The sequence below is a fragment of the Zootoca vivipara genome, chromosome 1 (genome assembly GCF_965207765.1).
Source record: "Zootoca vivipara chromosome 1, rZooViv2.hap1.1, whole genome shotgun sequence".
NCBI classification, from domain to species: Eukaryota; Metazoa; Chordata; class Lepidosauria; order Squamata; family Lacertidae; genus Zootoca; species Zootoca vivipara.
The window spans coordinates 130,415,630-130,433,798 of record NC_142582.1 but is presented as its reverse complement, the minus strand read 5'-3'; the positions used below and the strand labels follow the sequence as shown (position 1 = coordinate 130,433,798).

At 49.7% G+C, this 18,169-nt stretch overlaps 1 protein-coding gene across 2 annotated transcripts in view; it reads right to left on the bottom strand.

The window, feature by feature from the left end:
• The window catches only part of FRMD6 (FERM domain containing 6), a 136,446-nt gene continuing 118,277 nt past the window's right edge, over nt 1-18,169 (bottom strand). The window contains exons 9-14 of one of the 2 annotated variants that reach the window (XM_035100780.3): nt 17,719-17,787; nt 13,177-13,351; nt 10,970-11,305; nt 10,078-10,212; nt 8,199-8,290; nt 1-6,499 (exon numbers count right to left, since the gene is read on the bottom strand). In XM_035100780.3, the coding sequence (XP_034956671.1) occupies nt 6,215-6,499; nt 8,199-8,290; nt 10,078-10,212; nt 10,970-11,305; nt 13,177-13,351; nt 17,719-17,787 (1,092 nt within the window). In that variant the 3' untranslated portion in view covers nt 1-6,214. The remainder of the gene's footprint in view (nt 6,500-8,198; nt 8,291-10,077; nt 10,213-10,969; nt 11,306-13,176; nt 13,352-17,718; nt 17,788-18,169) is intronic. The other variant, XM_035100697.3, reaches the window with a different exon arrangement.

Sequence of the window (18,169 nt, the reverse complement as noted above, 5' to 3'; positions counted from 1 at the left end):
TACAGCAATGTAAACTGCGACTTTTATTGTCATTTCTTTGAACTGCACCACAAAAGGCCGCGCACCGCAAAAACGTCCCGCGTGACAAACACAAATTGGCTATGCTCCTTTCAGCGCGTTGCTCCCGGCTGCTGGCGTGCCACCGTCCCGACGGGGAAGAGCCTTTCACAGAAAGGAGCAGGGGCTCGTCTGAGCGGTGCAGCACTCGGAGCTGGGGGAACGGGTCTTCGGCGACAGCAACCGGGGAGCAACCCAGACCCATTAAAGAGTTCCCAGAAATGCAAAAGTATATACTATAGATATATATATATAAAACACAGGCTGGTAGCATACGGCCTCCCTTGGACATCTATAATACAAAAGGACTTGCTTCTTTGATACCCCCTTCCCTTAAACCACACCCTGAAGGTTACCAGCGCATACGGGCCTAAGGCTATATTCCCCGCTTGCACAATTTAGTGCCCCTCCCCATCGCACAGTGAGGACCCTTTTAGGACGGCGGCTGCCACGGCGTTCGTGTGCCCCTGGTGACTCCAGAGGGGACCTCTGTGGCTCTGGTTTGCTCAGGTCTAAAGGAGCAGGGTGGGGGGCAGGGGTTGGTTCCATGCAGACACCCCCCCACCACCGCCCAAGCCTTTTCCTGCTGGAAAGGGGAGGGCATGTGGCATGGAAGCGACACGCCTCCTTTCGACCTCCGCTGCTTGGAGAAAGTGGGTTAGGCAGAAAAGAGCTGCAAGGTGGTGATAAGGCATGGGGGAGGCCAGGGGGAGTTTGAGCACCCCTGCGCATTAGAGAGAGGCCGCCGAGCCCAGCGGTTTGCAGAAAGAAGGTCTCAGGTTCAATCTCAAGCAGTACCTCTGGGTCGGGCTGGGAATGTCCGCTGCCCGAGCCCCCGGAGAGCTGCTGCCGGTCAGTGTAGAGCAGTGTTTCCCCAACATGGGTCTCCAGCTTTTTGGGGGACAAGAACTCCCATGATCCCTGACCGCCCTTGCTAGCTAGGGATGATGGGAGTTGTAGTCCAACAACAGCTGGAGACCCAAGTTTTGGAAACGCTGGTGTAGAGAATTCTGATTCCCTGTAAGGCACCTTCTCTGAAAATCAGAACCACACTTTAGACACGAAGCAGGCAGAAGTATGAACAAATTGCGTTCAACCACGTTGAGCCAAGCCACTGGTCTACCTGGGAATATATTGTCTTGCTCTGACTGGCAGCAGCTTTCTGCCCTGCAAGTTGGGATCCTGTCGCTGGAGATGCCAGGGTTAGAAGCTGGCATGTGAGACTCGTATCCATAGTGGTGCTGAGTCCCTCATCCGGTTAGTGCAAGGAGTTAGCTTGGCACTTTCCCCCCTCCCTGGCCTGCTAAATCTGGAGCAGATTCGGGGAGGGTGCAGGCGGGGGGGGGGACGACACCCCACTGCACAAATCCTTACACTAACGGAAGGAGAGGCTTCGCGCTGCTTTGGATAGAAGCACCGAGCTGCAGGCCCGTCCCCAGAGCTGACCTCTCTTCAGGTGTAAGTTTGGACTTCCCAAGTATGGTGCCACTAGCTGGCAGGCCCCGCTGGCATCCGAAGGCCTTCCCCACTCTTAGAACCAGCCAGGCAATTCTGCCCCCCCATTTGCTGTGGGGATCGGAAAGGGACAAAGCACACATTTGTCACACCGCCGACATCCCCTGGGACCCACCGTCACATTTCTGAAAACATTGCTTGGACTCACAAAGGCAACTTTTTTGCTGGCATGCTCTCAGCATGTGTCTAATTCCCCCTGCACTCATTCCTTGAAGTCTCTGTCCCTGGCTTATGCCGTTACACACAAGCAGTGGGTTTTCAGCTGAACCCGTCCAAATACATTGAGAGTTTATGCGCAGCCACACAAAGACCCTCACAGCTGGTTCTATAAAACAAAGCTAGCATCCCCCGCAAGGGAACTGTTATCACACAGAAACCAGACAACCAAGCGCACACCAGGTCAACTGTTGTCGTTGTTTTAAGTCTCATTTTAAGCAACGGCAACACAGATCCACAGATCCAGCCTCGGCTTTTGTGTGACATTGAGATATGGCTTCCGAGGAGGTCCGGCAGAGCATCTTTACTTCTACACCAAAAGCCACAGAGACGAAAAAACGGGATGGCTTGTCCAATCAGACAGCTCAGTCTCCCATGGCGCAACACAGCTGTGGACCGAAATCCGGAACATTCCTCCGCTCAGCCACCAGGGTAATACTGCCCTCTAGCGGTAAGAACTGTTTTATCTCCAGAGCTTCTTCCATTTTTGATCGGACGCAAGACAACAGGCTGGGCGACGGAGGCGGCTTCAAGCTTCACCAAATGGCAAGCACAGCTGAAGCCGTGTGCCGGCGGCATTTGGGAATAAGGCACTTTTGAGCACACCTCCCTCATGTTTCTAATCAGCTGGGTCAGCGTGCCGAGACATGGCCCTCACAGGCGGCTAGACCCTATGGAGGAAAATTCTCATCACCGCATAGTGACTTCACAGGTGTTCCTCTAGAACAGAGATGCTCATCTGAATCCAACTCAGATTAGGTCAGTGTGTGTGTGTGTGTGTGTGTGTGTGTGTGTGTGTGTGTGCATCTGCATTTAATATCAGCCTGCAGCTTCACCATACAAATTGACCGCTGACTGATATCATGACTTCGAGATTAGCCCTGGCTAACCTGGTGTTGTGCAAAGGTGTCTGGACCGCAGTTGCCATCTGCTTGGCTGCATGATGCTAGAAACTCATGGGAACTGTAGTTCAAACACCTCTGCACGGCACCAGAGTTAGCAAAGGCTGCCTTAGATCGACCAGCAGTTCAGCTCGGTAACAGCAGCAACAAAAAGCTGACCGATAGGAATTCGGAATCAAGGAATTTGGCTGCAGCCATGCATCTGGGACGGACGAAAGGGTCGCCTCAGGTGAGCTGTCGCTGTTATTACCTGTGTCTCAAGAGACACAGAGGAAAGTGTTATGCAAACCGCGATGGCTGGCTTGTGTGATGCTGAGGCATTCACAAGAGACTGGGAAACGGCTGATTTCAGAAAACCTCCTCTTCCTTCTCCAAAACAAAGCCTTCCGAGTAAACCAGCCAAGCTTATTGGTAATATCACCTGCCCTTCTGAAGCACCCTGACCACCGCGCCAGAGTGAAAGGTCAGCCTCGTCCCTTGCCGAAATTTGTCTCACCAAAATCCAGCCTCTGTCCACAGATCTGGGCGGGCCACTCCTGATGATATGCCAAAAGACAAGAGGGCTGTCCAATGGGAAGCGAGGAACAGGGCAACATTGCTCCTTTATGTACAGTCCTCCAAGCCCAACACCCTGGCAGGTCGCCATCCTTGGCTGAGAAGGGACTAAGGTTGGCCTGCCAGGGGGTGGAGTCTGCAATTTGCAACGGCTGGTACCAGAATGCTATGGAGAGGGGAGGGCAGCTGTGCCAAACTGGCAGTGCCAATGGCAAAGCACAACATCAAGGACATGCGGTCTCACTGCAACTGGTGCTTTACGACACACAGACAAACACACCCCCGGCCTGTATCCCAAAGCAAAATCTCAAAAGGAAGCTGCAAAGATCTTGGGCTGACATGCTGTGGAGCGCAGGTACCAGGGAAAGCTCACCTGAAGCAACTGGCAGAATCTAGAAGTGCCCAACCTGAGACCTCTCCTCTTGGTTCAACTCTTAACACTGATGAGCTGGTCAGCCTATTTCAACACCAAAACAGGGGGAAGGGGGTGGGGAAATGAAAGAATGGAAATTTTCTGCCTCTTTAGAAAAAATATCCTTGCTTTCAGCTTTATAAAATAATATATATATATACATATACAGGTACATATATATATATTTAAGAAAGGCTCCAGTTAGAAAAAAGACAAGCGTATCAAAATATGGCGATGCTGTATGGCTGTGAATACAAAACCCCTCAAAAATATTTGTTCGCGTGCTTTTTTTTTTTTATAAAAAAGGCATCTTGCTAAGAAATCGTTTTGCTTCCCTCGCTTAAGGTCTTGGGTACAATTTGAGATAGGGGACAACCCAGACCCATTTAATGGAAAGATGTTAACTCCAAGACCGCCATCCGCTGAACACCAGCCTCCTTCCTCTCGGAGAGTGTCGCAACTTTTCCCAGAAGAATGGAGAAGCCGAGCGGCACCTTCTAAAGCTCTTGGCTCAAAGTTCAGGCTGTGCAGAACGCTGCTCAGCAACAGGCTATGGGGCTGTCCCCCCCGCCCCCGGGAAATATGTTTGCTGCTGCTTGGGTCACGAAGCAGAAGTCACGGCCAGTTCCAGCTCTCTGTCAGTGCACATACCTGCGTGCTATTTTATTCCACGGAAGACTAATAAAGAGCTTTAAAGCTTTTTGTGTGCCAGGTAAACCACACGGATCCAGCAGGAAAAAAAGAGCTTTTGAGCTCTCTGCCTTAATTTGGGAATGAAGGCCGGCCCAGAACACTGGCTCTGGGATGTTCGCACAAAATCTCGCAGGAACCCAGGTGGCCCTGTGAGATCTTGCACGAGCATCCCCGAGGCGGCGCCCTGCGCGGGCTTTGCCCCCCCCCCAAGTAAGGCGGAGAACGTGGGAGCTCTTTAAAGATCTCTAACTCGTTTGGAGATAAGTTGCGTGATTCCATGCATTGGCTGCCCACAAATGTTACTGTATTTGTAAAGTATTTTGTATGTTTGTTTTATAAAGAGCTGTGCTGAGTGACGAGACCCCAAAACGCAGCGATGCAGAGAGGTAAGGGGGTAAAAACTATTCTCCTAATGAGCTTGTGGTCAGAGGATGGCAGAGCCAGTGGAGGGATTTTCTACAGAACAGGATGAAAAATGGGGTTCTAGGAGGGGACACGGAATCAGCAACTTTCACTGCGGTTTCTACTGGATCATGCTGACCTCTTTCCCCATTCTTTGCCCCCCCCAAAAGAGATGGTGAGGGGAGCATCTCAGGATACCTGGAAGACCCAGTTCAAAAAAGAAAACAGCAAAGACATATTATGGGGGTGAGGAAGAAGCCATGCTTTCGACGCAGCAGCAACAACACCCCCCCCCCCCGACAGCAAAAAGAAAAGGGGAGCAAGTTTTCTTCCCTGTGTGTAAGCAGAGCTTTCAAAGATTGTCTATATATGTAACATGGGGTGGGGGTAGTTAACTTTTTCTACAAAAGGCATTTAAAACAGAAAAACAAAACGTAAAACGGGAGGTCTGCAAGTTCAAGCATACGATAAACAAATACTCCTCTCTATATATACGCATTTTTATATATATAATCTCTCTCTCTCTTTCTCTCTCTCTAACTTAAGGTACTTTGGTCAGCAAACCTTATTGCTAAATCCAGACAGATTATCTGTTCATGAGGTTATTTCCACCACAAATGAAAACGCTTCCGGAAGCTTTCCAAATCCCACTTTTCTGAACATCGGTTTTAGGTCCGTTTTTTTTCTTTTTCGTTTGTAAACAACGCAACATATCAGAGGGAGATGATGACCCTCCAGTCATTTTTTCCTTTTGGTGGGGAAGAACAGGAAAATGGCAAGGCGGCCCGGCTGCATCGCGACACACTTGTCGCCCTCCCCCAGGCCTCTCGACCGAAGGAGGACGAAGTCCCTTTGGTCAGTTATCGCTCACACCTGTGGTCTCAATGGCTTCCCGTTTGGGATGTGTGCATTTCTTTGGCTTGACACAGTGCAGGAAGTAAAAAGGATGGGGTGTGGGGAGAAAGAAGGCTATATAGACCGATGTCCTCGCTTTCAGCATTGATGCCAGGACGGCCGACCCGAAGAAAGCTGCAAAATGCAATGCGGGAAGTCATGGCCACCCGAAGCGTGGAAGAAAGACGACGGCTTGCGTGAGGCAAATAAAATTAAAAAGCCAATCTTTGTGCATCCTTTTTTTCTCGTCAAAATGAGAGAGCGCAACAGGCGCTCGAGGCTGCCCCTCCCTTCCCTTTTCCGAGAACAGAAGACCGCCGTGTTTCCGGAGCAAATCCCGCCGCGGACATCGATTCGGAAAGAACCCGCCTTTGGGAGAGGCACGTTTTTTTGTCAAAGTGCAACACAGTATCTGTGTAGTATCCGAGAAGAGATCTTGACGGGGAATATATAGCTCCATATACCCCTGCTATGGCACCAGAAATAATCCAGGGAATCTGTGGTCCTCTTTCTCGGGCCACCTCCCTCCCGAGTACCCAGCTCCGGAGGCGTTTCCGGAGAGGCAGCGTCAGACAACAAACTCCGGGACTTCTTCGTGGGCGAGATCCAGAGAGAAGTACTTGCTGGTCCTCTTGACGGGGAAAGCCTCGTGAATGTTGATGCACTGCTGCGCTAAGCAGCCGTTGCAGTAGAGGCCCTCCTCGGCCAGCCCGTGGCCACAGCCGAAGGTGTAGCTCTGGGCCGTCTCCTGGCAGAGGCTGGCCAGTCGCAGGAAGTCCTTTTGGTAGAGCCGGATGTCGTCCAGGCTCAAGCTGTGCCGGTCAGTGGAGGACTTTGGCTTCCGGCAAGCCGTCTGCAGGAAACAGGAAGAAGGGTTTAAGGCAGAGGTTTTCTTTTTTTAAAAAAATATATTTATTGAAAGGTTTTTTCATACAAAATAAAGGGGAAAAAAAGAAAACAATTTTACATGGCCAATACAAAAAAAGAGCAAAAAGAAAAAATACAAACACAGAAAAAAGAACATTTCATATAAAGAAAAAAAGAAATGAGCAATCTAGTTTAAAGTTCATAATTATAACCAATTCTGACTTCCTCGACCCCTCCTTCCCGAGCTCCTTGTTGTCCCCATAATATACAGCTTCCAATTCATTTTAAAAATACAGCTTTTGCATTCATTTTCCAATGTAAAACAATACCATTTCCCCCCTTGTCAAAACATATAAATCTTATTTATCTATTATTATTATTCCCCATTAGCCTTTAATTTTCCCTCAAAAATGATTCACAAATTTATCAAATCTCATTTTCTCGTTTTGTTTTCCTCATTTACTTCTAGATCCAAACCCCCTCCTCCTGGTTCCCGTTTTCCCAGGCAGAGGTTTTCAACCTCTTGGAGTCCACGGCTCCCTTGACCAACTACATTCTTTCTGCGGCTCCCTTGTGGGGCTCATGAGCCCAGTTAGGTCACCCCTTGCCTGCGGAACTGGCAGCCTCTCGCCCTCTTTCAAACACTCTCCCTTGTGGAGGGTTCCCTCCGCCTCCTCTCCTCCCCTCTCCCCTCTCCTTGGGAGTCCTCTGGGCAGCTGCTGCTGCTGCCGCCCCTGGTCTCTGAGCGTCCCCAAAGAGAGGTGCCTTCTCACCCTGCCCCACAGAGGCCTGGGACTTGTCTGTCTATTCCCAACAGTAAGGGCTGGTGGATTGGCTGGCTGGGCTCCCTCACCCACTCTGGCCAGCCCCAGAGGCACCACTTGCCAGGGATTCTGCAACAAGCAGCCCTGCAAGCTTTTGGGAGGCAGAGATGCAAGAGGGCATCAGAGTAGGGAGACGAAGGAAGGAGGGGCAGAGGCCTGTGTTGCCCACAGAACCCCTGGCCATCCTTCTAGGCACCCCAGGGTGCCACGGCACACGGGTTGAAAACCACTGGCTTAAGGAAACACTATAGCAGGGGTCAGCAAACTTTTTCAGCAGGGGGCCGGTCCACTGTCCTTCAGACTTTGTGGGGGGGGGACTATATTTTGAAAAATATATATGCATGAATACCTATGTCCCACAAACAACCCAGAGATGCATTTTAAATAAAAGGATACATTCTACTCATGTAAAAACATGCTGATTCCCGGACCATCCACGGGCCGGATTTAGAAGGTGATTGGGCCGCATCCAGCCCCCGGGCCTTAGTTTGGGGACACCTGCACTATAGCATGGGTAGGCAAACTAAGGCCTGGGGGCCAGATCCGGCCCAAATGCCTTCTACCTGTGGCCCGTGGACGGTCCTGGAACCAGCCTGTTTTTACATGAGTAGAATGTGTGCTTTTATTTAAAATGCATCTCTGGGTTATTTGTGGGGCCTGCCTGGTGTTTTTACATGAGTAGAATGTGTGCTTTTATTTAAAATGCATCTCTGGGTTATTTGTGGGGAATAGGAATTCGTTCATCACCCCCCCCCCAAATATAGTCCGGCCCCCTGCTGAAAAAGTTTGCTGACCCCTGCGGTAGAGATTCTACAATTCTATGATTCTGTGGCCTCGGATGTTCCTGCAGAACTTACAAACCTGGGGCAATGAATCAATGCTTTGGCCACGAAGCTTGACCACGGTCTCTGAGGAGCTGGAAGTGGACGAACTGACTTCTTTGACGACTAATCCTGTGTTGGAAACAAGAAAGCAAAGAGCCGAGACTCGTCATTATTCAAGCGCGGCCCAGTTCTTAACAGAACCACTAAGTGCCGCTTAGGGAACAGTACACCAGAAGCCTGCTTTTTAGTGTAATGGAAAAATCCGATAGCTTCGACACCATCTGGCTGCTTTTTCAGAATGTGGGAATGGGTGAATGTGGCTCAAGAGACAGAACTTGTAATATAGCCCCGAAAACCATTTTGTGCAGAGATGGCCCACATTTATCACGCCTTGGAACAAGAAGTGCCAATGCGATATTAGACCCTGTTCACTCTTTTATCATCCAATAGCTTTTTAAGACAACACACAGTTTCAGTTTCAGGATATTGATTAAACTGACTGTAGCCATTACAGTTCAAATGGATGGTGAGTTTATGTAAAGGTAAAGGGACCCCTGACAATTAGGTCCAGTTGTGACCGACTCTGGGGTTGCGTGCTCATCTCGCATTATTGGCCGAGGGAGCCGGCGTATAGCTTCCAGGTCATGTGGCCAGCATGACAAAGCCGCTTCTGGCGAACCAGAGCAGTGTACGGAAACACCATTTACCTTCCCGCTTGGAGCGGTACCTATTTATCTACTTGCACTTTGAGGTGCTTTCGAACTGCTAGGTTGGCAGGAGCAGGGACCAAGCAACAGGAGCTCACCCCGTCGCAGGGATTCGAACCGCCGACCTTCTGATCGGCAAGCCCTAGGCTCAGTGGTTAAACCCACAGCGCCACCTGTGTCCCTATGATTATGTAACTCTTGCTTATTACTTATTTTTCCTGGGAAATCTCAACTCGGCACAGATTATTTATCCCTATTTAATGAATCTTGCTGTGCAGTCCATTATGTTCAGATTCCTGCGCTGCCGGGGGGGGGGGGGGTTTGGACTAGATGACTCCTGGGACCCCTTTCCAACTCTGCAATTCTACAATTCTCCTTTGAGCATGGCATAGCCGGATACAACCTCACCTGTGTATTATTTCTTCAATAGCTTGGCAGGATTTCTTAGAAGAAATCAAAGATGTTCATTTGATTTCTAAGGGAGAGCTTAGTCGGTAGAACATGAGACCCTTAATCTCAGGTACGTGGGTTCGAGTCCCACATGGGGTGAAAGATTCCAGCATTGCAGGGGGCTTGGGCTGTTATGACCTCCGGGGTCCACTCCAACTCTACAAATATGTGACTCTGTGATTTTTAGGAACGTAGGAAACTTTCTCATACCAAGACAGATTCTTGGTCCATCTAGCTCAGTATTCTTTTCTTGGCGAACACTCGTAGCCGAGTAAGATTGCCTTCCATGAACACGGTCTTAACAATGAGTCTGTAGATGAATGTTGAGGCCAATTCTGGATCCACACGTCCTTCCACAGTGGGGACATGGGTTTCTGGGCGGGAGTTGAACACGGTGAGGCTATTACCCACACTGACTGGCAGCAGCTCCTCTGGGCTTTAGGCAGGAAGCGTTTCCCAGCGCCACATGAAGATGTCCTGAAGAAGGAGCTGATTTAAATAGGAAGCTGCCTTATTTTGAGTCATGACTCTCTAGGGTTTCCAGACACGAGTCTTTCTGGAGACACTGCCAAGCAGGGGTTGATTCTGAGATTTAGCCGAGATTCCTGCTCTGCAAGGGGTTGGATTGGATGACCCTTGGGGGTCCTTTCCAACTCTATGATTCCACGAACCCTAGACATTCTGTGTGCAAAGCGGACGCTCTACCGCCAAGCCTCTTTATTCCTTCCTTGCTTACGCCGAGCTCCTGGGGGGGTTTACCTGAGTGCCCGTTGAACTTCCTGGCCATGAGCATGTCCTCGGTGATGTAAATGCAGACGTCGGGACTCACGTCGTCCAGGGACCTTTCGCTCGTGGGCTCGAGGTCTCGGGGGTCATCGACCAGCATCTCTATTTCTGAACCAAAGAAGGAGGGGCGTGAGATGGGAGTGGGGAAGGGAGGCCGCTGTACGGGGAAGAGGACCGAGGACGCAGCAGACCACCGTCTCATTCCCCATGCAGAGGATCACAAGATTCCCCCATCCAGGACTTATGTATAAGCTAAACAAGCTCTAGGCTAGGGCCCCACTCTCTTGGGGTCGCCCCAAAAAATTTAAAGGGAAAAAACCCCTGGATGTACATTTCCAAAATATAAGATAAAAAACAAATAAAATTAAACCTACATACAGCAACAGTGTTTTGTGTTGTGTAGGCTCCTATGATGTAAGTCATGGGCCCCGGCTGTTAGCCTGCTCCCTAAAATATCACTGGTTTGCTCGTTTCTATATATAGGGTGCCTCCATTCTTCATGGACTGGTTGCATGGGAACATGTGAAAATGGCTTGAGATTCCTATTAGGTCCATCAATTACCATATAGCATATATTCGACACAAGAAACAGTGACAGGACAGCTGGACACAGAAAGGGCCCCATTACCTTCAGTAGCTTAGGGCCTCATCAAACCTAAATTCAGCCCTGCCCATCCTCATACGTTGGGCTTTGGAAAAACAAAGACATTTTCATTGCACCGTGTTTGCAGACGCTTCTGTGTCAAAGCAGACAAGAAGTGTGACTGCGATCTTTCCAAAAACTGAAAAGTGGTGGAAGCCCATCCGACGCCAAAATGAGGGGCCCGCCCCGCAGGCTCGGTGCTGCCCTAGCCGCCGGACTTACCGTCATCCTGGGAGTCGTCTTCTTCCTCCAGCCGCTCCTTCTCGCTGCTCTCCACGCCCGAAGTGTGGGAGCTGCCGTGGCTAGTCAGGGAGCTGCAGGCCCTCAGCTTGTGGTGGGCGGCGGGCAGCAGGAAGTCGTCCTCGGCCCCCTGCTCGCCCCTGGGCTTGGGGTCAGCCTCGATTCCCGAAGTGTGGGAGCTGCTGTGGCTGGCGGTCGAGAGGCGGGACAGGCACTTGTGCTTCATGCTCCCGGAGCTGCTCCCGCTCGCGCGGGAACGCTTCTCCAACTGGTCCATCTCCAGGTCGCTGATATAGGACTCGCGATACTGCTTCTTCTCTAGGAAGGAAAGCCGGGGAGAGTCACAGAGAGGCAAGGCACCAAACCTCTCTCCTTCTCCAGCCGCCAGTTGGGTTATTTCATCTAGGGCAGAGCTTTCCCGACTTTTCACGCTTTCTGCAGCATTTCGCGACACGCCAATTCCAGTTTTTCGAGCAAAAAGGCAAAGGGACCCTTGACCGTTAGGGTCCAGTCACAGACGACTCTGGGGTTGCTGTGCTCATCTCACTTTACTGGCAGAGGGAGCCGGCGTACAGCTTCCAGGTCATGTGGCCAGCATGACTAAGCCGCTTCTGGCGAACCAGAGCAGCACACGGAAACGGCGTTTAGCTTCCCGCTTGGAGCAGTACCTATTTATCTACTTGCACTTTGACGTGCTTTCGAACTGCTAGGTTGGCAGGAGCAGGGACCGAGCAACGGGAGCTCACCCCATCACGGGGATTCGAACCGCCGACCTTCCGATCGGCAAGCCCTAGGCTCTGTGGTTTAACCCGCAGCGCCACCCCGTCCCTTTTTTCAAGCAAACCGGAGGTTAAAATACCGCAGTTTTCAGTGTATAAGACGCCCCCTATTTTGGGGGACTAAAAATTAAGAAAATGCAGGGAAATTGCCCAGAGTTCTTGAGCTTCTTGCGGGAGGAGGGTGGACCAGAGTTCTTGAGCTTTTTTTAGGGGGGGGGGATTGCCGGAAATCACTCAAGCGCCTGGCCGACACTAACACTCCCGCGCGCCCCAACAGCCTCCTAACGTCCGGTAGAAGCAGCCCATTGCCCGCCCAAATGCTGCGGCAACACCCAATAAACGCCACCCCTTGTCGTGGACACCTAAAACACGCTGCAGACCACCTCCGGCTCGCAGCATCAACCAATCCCACCCCCATGTATAAGACGGAAACCCCCCCCCCATTTAAACATATTTTTAGTAAAAAAAAACCCTACTCTTATACACGGGAAAATATGGTAACCCCTTTACAGTCCCGGGAGGAGCACAGGGAGCGTGTCATGGCACACAGTTTGGAAAGCTCTGACCTGGGGGCTGCTGCCTCGCTTGCTTTGCTTGCCAAACCCTGGACTTCCCCTTTAGGTGAAAAGGTAAAGGTACAGGACCCCCGGACGGTTAAGTCCAGTTAAAGGTGACTATGGGGTGCGGCGCTTATCTTGTTTTTAGGCCGAGGGAGCGGGTGCTTGTCCACAGACAGCAAACTACAAGAAAGAAGATTCCACCTAAACATTAGGAAGAACTTCCTGACAGTAAGAGCTGTTCGGCAGTGGAATTTGCTACCAAGGAGTGTGGTGGAGTGTCCTTCTTTGGAGGTCTTTAAGCAGAGGCTTGACAGCCATATGTCAAGAATGCTTTGATGGTGTTTCCTGCTTGGCAGGGGTTTGGACTGGATGGCCCTTGTGGTCTCTTCCAACTCTACGATTCTATGATTCTATGACAGCTTTCCGGGTCATGTGGCCAGCAGGACTGAACCGCTACTGGCGCACAGAGGACCGAGATGGGAACCAGAGCGCACGGAAACGGTGTTTACCGTTAAGCCCAAGAGGTTCAGGGGTTTAGACCACAGCGCCACCTGCGTCCCTTTACTTTTTACCTTTACTCCCCTTTACAACTCAACCAAGCCCCCCCCCCAATTTCACAGCTCCTCCATGTCCCCCCCGCCCCTAGAAAAGGGGGTCACAGCAGCTTCCGCTCCCACAGCTGCACTTTTAAACTCAGTAGATGCCAGCTTCCTGTTCTCCTGGCTGCTCAGAACCTTGTGGACTAGCACCTTTGGCAGGCTTGCTAGCACAAATAATGAGAGATTGGGGGGGGGGAGAGAGACAGGCAGAAGCAAAGAAGAGCTGAGCCAATAGACGGGGCCGTTCCTACCTTCGCTCTCCTCCAGCTTCCTGATCTGCCGCAGGACGGGCTGCAGGTTCATGTAGAGGCGGTGGCTGTTGCTCAGGAGCTGCAGGAGGTGCCGCGAGCGCAAGGGGCAGGCGGTGTAGTAGGTGAGCTTGCGGGCAGAGGGCAAGCCATCGGGCAGGATCTCAAACCTCTTGCCCTGCGGAGAGAAAAGGAGCGCATTCGGGAGTCAGCTGGTGGCCTGGAGAGCGAACGCCATGAGATTCAGGATGGAAAAACGAAAGCACTTCTGTGCGCAGCGCAGAGTTAAACTGTGGAACTCCCTCCTGCAGGGGGCAGCGATAACCCCCAACTTTAAAAGAGGATTGGATCCTTTGAAGAACTGCTGTAGACAAATGAAAACGGGGGCAGCGTCCGAATTACGAGCAGGGGGAGGAAAACAATGATAAGGCAGAGGGCCTTCTTGGTGTCAAGGAAATATACAACTATCTGACTTTTAGAAGACATCTGAAGGCAGCCCTGTTTAGGGATGTTTTAATGTATTTTTAATATTTTGTTGGAAGCCTCCCAGAATGGCTGGGGAAACCCAGTTAAATGGGTGGGGTATGAATGAATGATTATTATTATTATTATTATTATTATTATGAAAATAGAGTTTAATTTGTATCAAAGTATGTCATGTAAAACAGTAGGTATAAGGTGGAATAAAAACTCCGTGGAGGTAAGGGTGGGGAGTCAAAAAATTTAAGAAAAACATATACAGTTGTACCTTGGAAGTCGAACGGAATCCGCTCCAGAAGTCTGTTCGACTTCCAAAACGTTCGGAAACCAAAGCACGGCTTCTGATTGGCCGCAGAAATCTCCTGCAGCCAATCGGAAGCGACGCCGGACATTTGGCTTCCAAAACTCGTTCAAAAACTGGAACATTCACTTCCAGTTTTTGATTGTTCAGGAGCCGAAATGTACAAGTTCCAAGGCGTTCAGCAACCAAGGTAAGACTGTATTGAAATATAAGTAGATTCGTAAAATCCGTGAAAACCAATACAAAACTATGTCTAAAAAAAGAGAGGATTAAACAAATTTGTGGAGGAGAGGGCGGCCAATGGCTACAGATGAACTAAGCTACAGTACAAAGGAAAAATGTACATTTCTTGCTCCACCCACTCTTCCTGCTGGCCCTGCCTCCCGCTGGGATGTGGCCCTTAGGTGCCTTTTCAGAGGGGAATGCGGCCCTTTGGGGGAAGGGCCCTTGGGGCACCCGCTTTTCGGGAGACATTGCTGAGAGAGGGTCTGCAAGAATCCGGCCCTTCCCCAGGTTTCAAAGGCCAATTCACTTCCAAAGAAGACTTTTATCACCTGCCAGGCTCAGCAGAGCTGACTCTTTTTTTAAAAAACACTTTAGGCTGCTCTGTTTTATTTCTTGCCGCTTTATTATTCTGTAAGTATTTTATCGCAAGCAGCTTTGCGAAGGCTTTTTATTTCTTGCCAGGAAGTGGAGCTCATAAAAGAAGAACAAAACAAAAAATAGAAACGCCGGCTTTGGATGTGCGAGGCCCCAAATCAAACTGCTGCAGAGCTTGCTAGCAGGGTCGAATCTTTATAAGGCGTTGCCTTGAAATTATCTTTATTTGTTAAAGGTGGCTTCTAAGCAGTTTACCAAAGATTGCACGACACTGTTAAATTAAATTAATTAAAGCGCACTGTTTCTCAGGTGTGTCAGTAGAAAACAACAACGATCTAGTCCAATACTAAAACCCTACGGTTCTGGTTGCCTCGCCTCAAAAAGGATATTGCAAAGTTAGAAAAAGTTCGTAAAAGGGCAGCCAAGGTGATCCAAGAGATTGGGCAATTCCCCTGAGAGGAAAAGCTACAGCATTTGGGGTTTATTAGTTTAGAAAAAAGGCGAAGGAGACGCGACATGACAGAAGTTTATAAAACTATGAATGGCACAGAGAAAGTGGGTAGAGAAATGTTTTTCTCCCTCTCTTGCAACACTGGAACTCCTGGATGTTTGATGAAGCTGAGCGTTGGAAAATTCGAGACAGATAAAAGAAAGGAGTTCTTTGCGCAAACTACGGAACTCCCTCCTGCAGGAGGCAGGGATGTCCACCAACTTGGACCACTTTAAAAGAGGACTAGACCTCTTTCATTCTCCCAGTCACTGTCGGCTCGTGAGGTGGCCATCATGATGTTCATAGAATCATAGAATCATAGAGTTGGAAGAGACCACAAGGGCCATCCAGTCCAACTCTCTGCCGAGCAGGAAACACCATCAAAGCATTCTTGACATATGCCCGTCAAGCCTCTGCTTAAAGACCTCCAAAGAAGGAGACTCCACCACACTCCTTGGCAGCAAATTCCACTGTTGAACAGCTCTTACTGTCAGGAAGTTCTTCCTAATGTTTAGGTGGAATCTTCTTTCTTGTAGTTTGAATCCATTGCTCTGTGTCCGCTTCTCTGGAGCAGCAGAAAACAACCTTTCTCCTTCCTCTATATGACATCCTTTTATATATTGGAACATGGCTATCATATCACCCCTTAACCGTCTCTTCTCCAGGCTAAACATACCCAGCTCCCTAAGCCGTTCCTCATAGGGCATTGTTTCCAGGCCTTTGACCATTTTGTTTGCCTTCTTCTGGACACGTTCCAGCTTGTCAGTATCCTTCTTGAACTGTGGTGCCCAGAACTGGACACAGTACTCCAGGTGAGGTCTGACCAGAGCAGAATACAGTGGTACTATTACTTCCCTTGATCTAGATGCTATACTTCTATTGACAAAGCAACAGGAGCTCTCCCTGTCACACAGATTTGAACTGCCAGCCTTATGAAGAAGAGTTTGGATTTGATATCCCGCTTTATCACTACCTGAAGGAGTCTCAAAGCGGCTAACATTCTCCTTTCCCTTCCTCTCCCACAACAAACACTCTGTGAGGTGAGTGAGGCTGAGAGACTTCAGAGAAGTGTGACTAGCCCAAGGTGGAGGAGCGGAGAGGCGAACCCGGATCACCAGATTACGGGTCTACCGCTTTTAACCACTACACCACACTGGCTCTCCCTATTATGATGGATTGGCAAGCCCAAGAAGCCCAGTGGTTTAGACCACAGCGCCGGTAGCGATTGTGGATGTTATTGATCAGAACAGGGCACAAGCAGGTGGTCCCTGCAGCAGTGTCAGAAGGCAAGGTAAGCCCTCCGAGCACATGCAGCTGACTCTGTTCTCAAGTTTCCTCACAGTGCCCATCAAAAGTATGCGAGCACTGCTTGGGAGAAGGGAAATATTAACGAGAACAAAAACTACAAGATGGGCACAAAAAAATCGAAGCTAGGAAGAAGAAAGCCAAGATGTCAGATTTTGATCGTTACAAGGTCATGATGGCCAAGAAAATGAGAAACAGAATCATCAAGCTACGAAGTGAGGAAGCTGCAAAAGAAGCTCCTCTTCCCAAAAAAGCATAAATTGTCAGCAAATAAAATTTCATTTTAATGATCACCTAAAAAAAGAGAGAGGATTAGAGAAATTCACAGAGGAGAGGGCCATCAATGGCTATGAGCTGTCGTTTTATCTCCACTGCTGGAATTGATACTGCATTAGTTAGTGGTCGCTTAACAAGTCTGCAAGAGGCCGCAGGTGGCATTGTGTCATAACAGCGCAAGACCCTTGTCATCCGGCATTCTGTTCTCACAGTGGTCATGCAGGTGTCCCACCTGGAAGCCCCCTGCCAGCCCTTGAGCACAACAGCATCCATCTCCCCATTTGCAAACAGCCTCTAACAGGGCAAGCAGAGCAGAGCCATGAATTTGTCTAATCGTCTTTTAAAGCTATCTAATTTGGTGATTAATAATGATAATAATAAATTTGTTAATCCCTGACTCGGTAGCCCCAGCCATCCTGGGTGGCTTCCAGCAAAATATTCAAACACAAAAAACCCTCAAACGTTAAAACCTCCCTGGACCTCTTGAGGGAGCATAATCCTTGCACATAACCATGTGCCGTGTAGAGAAATACAGTGGAACCTCGGTTTTCTAACATCATCCATTCCGGAAGACCGTTCGACTTCCGAAATGTTTGAAAACTGAGGATCAATGGGCAGTTGGCAGAATCCATTGAAAAAAATGCAGAAACACGCCTTTGAAGCCATTCAACTTCCGAGGCGCGTTCGAAAATGGAAACAATGACTGTACTTCCGGGTTTTTGGCGTTCGGCTTCCAAATCGTTCGGCTACGGGGGCATTCAAAAACCGAGGTCCCATTGTACTTTCTGTTGCATTTTCTTCACATTATACTCTCCGGTCGCGTCCCTACTTTACTTCTCCCCCCCCCCCGGGTCAGACGAAGCCTTTCCAAAAAAAGACGTCACCTTGCCTCACCATCCTTCCCCCTTGACCATCCTGTTTCCCCTTTTCCTGACCTTTCCTACAATCTCCATTTGGAGGAGAAGCGGCCAGAAATGCACGCAGTCACCCCAAGCGTGCGACCCAAGCAAACCTGTCGTTCAAATCCGTGCCACAGGCAGAATATTCACAAGGAACTGAGCAGCGAGGCTGACTTTGGGGTCTCCCTACTCACCACAAACACAAGTTTCCCCACGTTCGTCCAAGGGAAGTCGTAAAGCAACTGTCTTTCGCTGTTTACATTCTGGGAAGGAAGAAAAGGAAGGAAAGAGAGATGATGGCGATCGTTATATTTATTAGCTGCTCTTCCCTCATGGTGGGTTACGGCAATGTAAAACTAAAAAACAGTTAAAGCAGATTACAACCACAGGAACAGGCCCTGAAAAAACACGTCTCAGGTGTGCCAAAGGCCAGGGATGTGTCTTCAGCGTAGCAATGAAAGACGCACCTCTGTGGGGAGGAATTTTCACAGGTTCGGGGCCACCACACAGAAGACCCTCTCCTGGACTGCCACCACCACCACCGCTGTGAACTTCTGAGGGAGGTGGGACTACTGAGAGAGCCCCTTCTGCGGATTTTAACAGCCATGGGGGGCTGCAAAGGAGGAGGTTTTCCAGCTATTTGGG